At 46.2% G+C, this 6,000-nt stretch overlaps 1 protein-coding gene across 1 annotated transcript in view; it reads right to left on the bottom strand.

Annotated features, from left to right (window-relative positions):
- The window catches only part of SAMD4B (sterile alpha motif domain containing 4B), a 35,325-nt gene extending 30,257 nt beyond the window's left edge, over positions 1 to 5,068 (bottom strand). Inside the window, exons 1-2 of the mRNA XM_006871438.1 lie at positions 5,009 to 5,068; positions 2,003 to 2,402 (exon numbers count right to left, since the gene is read on the bottom strand). Coding sequence (XP_006871500.1) covers positions 2,003 to 2,198 — 196 coding nt within the window. The 5' untranslated portion in view covers positions 2,199 to 2,402; positions 5,009 to 5,068. The remainder of the gene's footprint in view (positions 1 to 2,002; positions 2,403 to 5,008) is intronic.
- Between the last annotated feature and the right edge of the window lie 932 nt (positions 5,069 to 6,000).

Below are 6,000 nucleotides of genomic sequence, written 5' to 3' on the forward strand. Positions count from 1 at the left end.
TTGTTCTACTGTATGTGTGACAACAATGGAAAGGCTCGAGGGATAATGTGTATGCACTTGTGTATCTACAGAGTATCTCATAAAGCAAAGCCAAGGAATTGGGAAGGTGGGAGTATGGAAGTGAGGTCTCACTTTTCACCTTTTGTATGAATTTAATTTTACTTCAAATATGACCTTTTTAAAAGCAAAAACTAAAAATGCTCAAATAAATAGCAATAAGCAATACTAGTCATTCTGATATACAACCAAGATTGGCACCCAGTGGTCATCCAAATGCCTGCTCAAGATGGGGTGGTGGAGATGGGTGACATAGCTGAGCAAGATACTGGTCTGCCCCCAAGGAACAGGGCCAATCCACAAACACAGAACTTAAACGCCCCTGGTACTCAAGCATGGGGAGGTTGTGAAATGGCCTGCTGCAGCTAAAATCAGTTCTCACAGCTCACTGTCTGCTACACTGGAATTAAACTGGTGCAATTATTGGCCTGAGTGACCATCTTCTCACATAACCATCGTGCTTCTGTGACACATACATAAAAATGCTAAAACCCAGGTGACTTGTCACTAAGTGAGTGGGTCTGGGGAGACAAAGGAGGCAACTCAGTGGCTCTCCAGATCCCATGCCTAGCAGCCTATGATGGTTTCCTCACCTACAAAATGGGATAATAAAAGTACCTAGTTCAAGGGGATGTTGTGGGACTAAATGAGTAACTGACAACAACAAACCCAAACCAACAATGAACATAGGTTGTGTTCTAGTATCAGGCACTGTTCTAAAAACGAGCTACATGTTACCCAAACGAATTCTCAATACCACCCTAGAAAGTAAGGAGCTCTGGTACTGTAGTGGTTACAAATTGGGGTGCTAATCTCAGGGTCAGCAGTTCAAAATTACAAACTGTTCCACAGGAGAAAGATGAGGCTTTCTGCTCCTGTAAAGATTTACAGCCTCAGAAACCCTATACAGGGTCGCTATGAGTCAGAACCAACTCCTCGACACATAACCACCACCACCACCCTAGAAGGTAGTATAACTATCATCTGGATTGTATAGATGAGAAAACTGAGGCTCAGCGAGTTTAATTTACTGGAATATACAGCTAGTAAGTGATAAAATTGGGATTTAAACCCCGAGAGTCTGACTATACAGTCACCAAAGAACATAACTTGTAAAGCTCATATACAAGTAAAAACAGCACTAGGCATATTGGAAGGGCTCAATGTGAACTATCATTAAGGGGAAGAAGGAGGGAAGGCTTAAAGTGACTAATCTGGACAAATTCCACCTAAAACTCCTGGGTCCCCTTCTTCCCAGCTAGCTTTTAAGTATGAACTACCCTCTCTGTTCTCCAGCCTCTCTCCTACCTGTCACCAGGGTCAACAGCTCTCCATCCAGCCCTGTGAGTCTGTGAGGCCCAGAATGGCTTCAGCAATGTCCCTTTAGATGGTGTTCTGGACTACCTGCTGATAGGACTGGGGACCTAGGGTCTGTTTCTAGAAAAGCCAGGATCACCCTTCCTGGCACCCACCTCATGGGACAGAAATGGAGTACTATACAAATCAATTCAAACTCTCTTGAAGTTGCTTCTGCCTTAAGTCCAAGCCACCTTTGGGGGTAAACTGTCCAACCTGCCTTTGAGTGTAATAGGGTGACTTGTGAATTTGGAGGAGAGGTCTAAAATCTCCCTCTAGTTTAGAGGTCTTGGAGCTTGAGAAATCGACTGTTGCTCACCTTCCATCCTTCTCTCGTAGGTAAAGACTTTAGTCTGTTCCTTCCAGCCTCCCAGATAAGTGAACCCTGCCATTACCTAAGCAAAGCCAGCAGACCCGATCCTTCCCTGGCTCTGGGTACTTCCCATTCCCTGCCTGAGGCTACCTGGCAACACCAACCCAGGCAGACCCATGATGATGACTTGGGAGTCAGACACCACTGCTCCTAGCCCATGCTCTTGTCCCAGGTTTCCCTCTTGTTGAGCTCCCATGTCTGGGGGTGGAGACTCACCAGCACTGTTGGCCTCTGACTCCAGGAGGTGGATGTCACTGCAGTCGGCCAGTGAGTGCTCCAAGCAGAGTTGCAGGAAGCGGGCCTGGGTGCGGGTGACCCGCTTCAGAAGTGACAGCAGAGCCACTGTCTGCTCACACTCATTCCAGCCCTTGAACCAGCCAGCGAGGATGCCCACCTGGTCTCGGAACATCATGGTGCCGGGCCTGGGGCCAGGGTGGGGGGGACGGCGGTGGCGAGGGCCAGCGCCGTCACATGGTCTCGGCTCTGGGCTTCTGTTACCTCTCCCCTGAGGGCCAGGGCTTGAGGTTGTTCCCTGGCGTGGTGGCAAGAGGAGATGGGGGGAGGAAACTTGCTCACATTGAGGGACGTCTTGGTCCAGCCACGCCTCTCCAACCTCCTGGAAAAGGAAACAGAAAGTAGGTAGAATTAAGGGCTGGAACTAGCCTGGCAAATGTGGGTTGAGGGGCACGGAGGCCTCACACCTTCCTGTCAGGAAACCTGTTGTGCTGAGACCCTGGGAGACGCCAACACCAGATGAACGAAATTCCCTTCCAATTTTTAAATATAGAAAAAAAGTGTTGGGATTCAGAGACTCATCCCAGAGCCTACAAAGAAGATGCTCCCTCAATCCTGCCTGTCACAGAGTCTAGGGAAATGAACTGAAAACAGAATTAAGAGGGTGAGAGTTTCCAGAAATGGGAAGTAGCAGCGGGTGCACACTATGGCAAAGATCTGCATGAACAGAGACCTGGCCCCAAGCCCACTAATACAGACATGTGACTTGGAGCATATTCCCTAACCTTGCCATCTGGGGCCACCTCCTCCGAGAGTTGGACAGAGTGGCTACTCTCCTGCTGGCTACTTCATACTAAGCTAAGACCCTTTACAATGTTAAGATGGGGGCAGGGGTGGGGTGATGGCTCCTATAGAGATCCTGAGTAAGACAGAAAACGCTCTGATCTGGAATGGCTAGGTGCCTGTTAGCCCAAAGGTTTCCAACAGACTGAGGGACTCTTACCCCCTTCAATCCAGTTCCCCGGGCTGTAAAATGAGCAACCCTGCTTTCCAAGATCCTATGTTGAGGTGAATTTCTCCCAGTCCTTTTCTCAATTCCTGAGGGTGGCTCCAGACCCAAGCCCTAGGAACTGGGAAGTATCCTTGGCCTGTCACCTAGCTCCAGGAGTCAACAGGATGCCAACCTGAGGGGAAGGGAACAGATCAAAAGTCAAAAACTCCCAAGCAAGAGAGTGTCCAAATTTCTAAGGTACGAATTACACAGTAGCTGTTCCAACTGGGCAAACAAGAAGACTATTCTTTAGCTGACTGGTTTCTGGACACCATGCTGAAGGCTTTTTCCAAGTGTCTCTCAAGCTCCAGTCTCCACTCACGTTTCCTGTGCACTGCTGCGACACAACCACATCCATCCCTCTTCTGGCTGCTAACGAGACTGAGGTACCCTCGGGTTCCCACCTTGGACTGAGAGCGCCCCACAAAGGCCCAGGTCTTCGAGGGCTAGCCAGCATCTTGACCTTTCATACTCTGTTGAGAGGGTTGTGAGCTGCATCTGACAATGGCTATGACGTGATTCATGGATCCACCCCCATGGAATCCCAAACAAAGTAAACTGGCTTAGTTGTCAATCCCTCTGGATACAAGAAAACAGGGAAAGGTGTGGGGGAGAAATGAAACCTCCTAGCATTCTGTTTAAAAGGGAAATCAGATGTTGCTCTTTGGTTTCAAATCTTCCAATGGCTTCCTGTTGTTGTTGTTAAGTGCCGTCGAGTCGGTTCCGACCCATAGCGACCCTGTACAGGGTTTCCGAGGGTGTAAATCCTTACGGGAGTAGAAAGCCTCATCTTTCTCCCGCGGAGCGGCTGGTAGTTTCAAACCGCTGATCTTAAGGTTCGCAGCCCGATTCATAACCACTACGCTACCAGAGCTTCCTACTGCACTTAATGTCACTTCCTTAGATCTTTCCTGACCATCTAATCCAAAGAATCTGTACCCAAATCACCCTATTAACCCCATTTCATTTATTTTATATAATTTGGCAGCCTCAGATATCAACTTATTTATATTTGTTAGTTTCTTTCCTCCCACTAAATCTAAGCTGTATGGTTTATCTTGGTCACACAGTACCTAGAAAGTGCCCTGGCATAGAGAAAACACATACAGAAGGCAAGTGATTCATTCAAAAGGGAGCACATAAGCATGAAATACACACTGGGGATTTCTACAGCTCTAGGGGGAAAGATGATACAAGGAAAGGCCTAAAGGATGATAACCCTTGGGATTTGGAAACCTTATTTTACGAGAATTATTTAAAGGCAATGAAGACATTTTCCCTGGGGAAGAGACGATTCAGAGGGAATGATATAAGTGACTTTGACTCTCTAAAGGGGTAGTACACCTAAGGGAAATTAGATGTATTCTTTCACTCCACAAGTGAGAACCAGGGCTGTTGGCTGTGAGCTGTTGAGTCAGTTCCTACTCATAGTGACCCAGTACAGGGTTTCTAAGGCTGTAAATCTTTATGGGAACAGGAAGTCTCATCTCCACAGAGCAGCTGGTAGACTTGAACTGCTGACCTTTTGGTTAGCAGCCTATTGGGTAACCAACTATTGCCACCAGGGCTCCCAAGAACAAGGGTTGTTGTTGTTGTTAAGTACCATGGAGTTGGTTCTGACTCATAGTGACCCTACACAGGGTTTCTGAGGCTGTAAATCTTTACAGGAGTAGAAAGCTTCATCTTTCTCCCGTGGAACGGCTGGTAGTTTCGAACGGCCAACCGTAAGGTTAGCAGCCCGATTCGTAACCACTACGCTACCAGCTATAAATAACAGGCAACATGAATTCTGGGAAATGTTGAAAGTCAAGGACATTCAGTTTTAGTTCTGCCCCAGGCCCTGATTCACTCTGATCTCTGAACTAGTTCGCTTCCTTTCTCTAGAATATGTGAGATAAGAGAGCTGGACTCAATCAGAGATGACAAATAGAATTTACCTTACAGGCTAACTCCAATCATGGGTAGTGGCTGCCTGAAGCAGTGCTGAGAAGGATCCTGAAGAAATGCAGCAACATGAATATCCACCAATGTAGGGATCATTAATAAATTGGGGCACACCTCACTAAAGTGCTTTATGTAGTTATTAAAAGCACTTCTGATCCTGACAACAGGATTTATAACATTTTTACACAAACACACACACACACACACACACACACACACACACCCTTACAGATGAATGTCTATGTCTGCATGTGTATAGAAAAACGTGTGAAAGAATACACTCTAAGCTGTTAGCATTGGTTACCTTTGACAGAAGGGAGTTTTAACATTTTACAATTTACAATTTCACTTGTTGCAAGTGTACCTATAGTATTTTTGTAATTTCTAAAGAGGAATTTAAGTTATAAAAAATTTAAAAGAAATCTTTGATTCTGTAAGAAGGGCTATTGTGACTGATTACCACTGTTGGCCCTGGATGTAGCACGGGTTAAGTGATGGCTCACGTGTCTGAAAACAATCAGCTCCAGCATTTTGTGGCTTTTAGTCTCAAGTAGGCAGCAGCTGCCTCAACATAAGAAAGAATTTTAAGATAATTCATCTATCCAAGAATGGAACTGGCTACTATGTGAGGAGGGCATAAGATCCTGGGGGTCCTGGAAGTACTCAAGTGGAAGCTGACTGAACAGCCTTTGGAGTGGAAGGGACTCCTTCACTGGGTGGCAACTCAGAAAATAGAGGACATGTTACTAACTAGAGAGGGAACATTTGTGGCAGGACATCTGATATGCTAACAGCATTTACGGCAAAAAAGATGACCAAATCCAAAAACAGACCAAAGTTGAGCACACTCTTGTCCAGAGATTACTTTACTGGGTCATTCCTTTTCCTAAGCAGCCACACTGTGCTATCCAATAAACTTCTGATTAAATATGCATCTACCTTCTTCTCCCAACCCAATGTTAGAAGAAAAGCCTTGAGACAGAGC

The sequence above is a fragment of the Chrysochloris asiatica genome, unplaced genomic scaffold (assembly GCF_000296735.1).
Source record: "Chrysochloris asiatica unplaced genomic scaffold, ChrAsi1.0 scaffold00168, whole genome shotgun sequence".
In the NCBI taxonomy this organism is placed as follows: Eukaryota; Metazoa; Chordata; class Mammalia; order Afrosoricida; family Chrysochloridae; genus Chrysochloris; species Chrysochloris asiatica.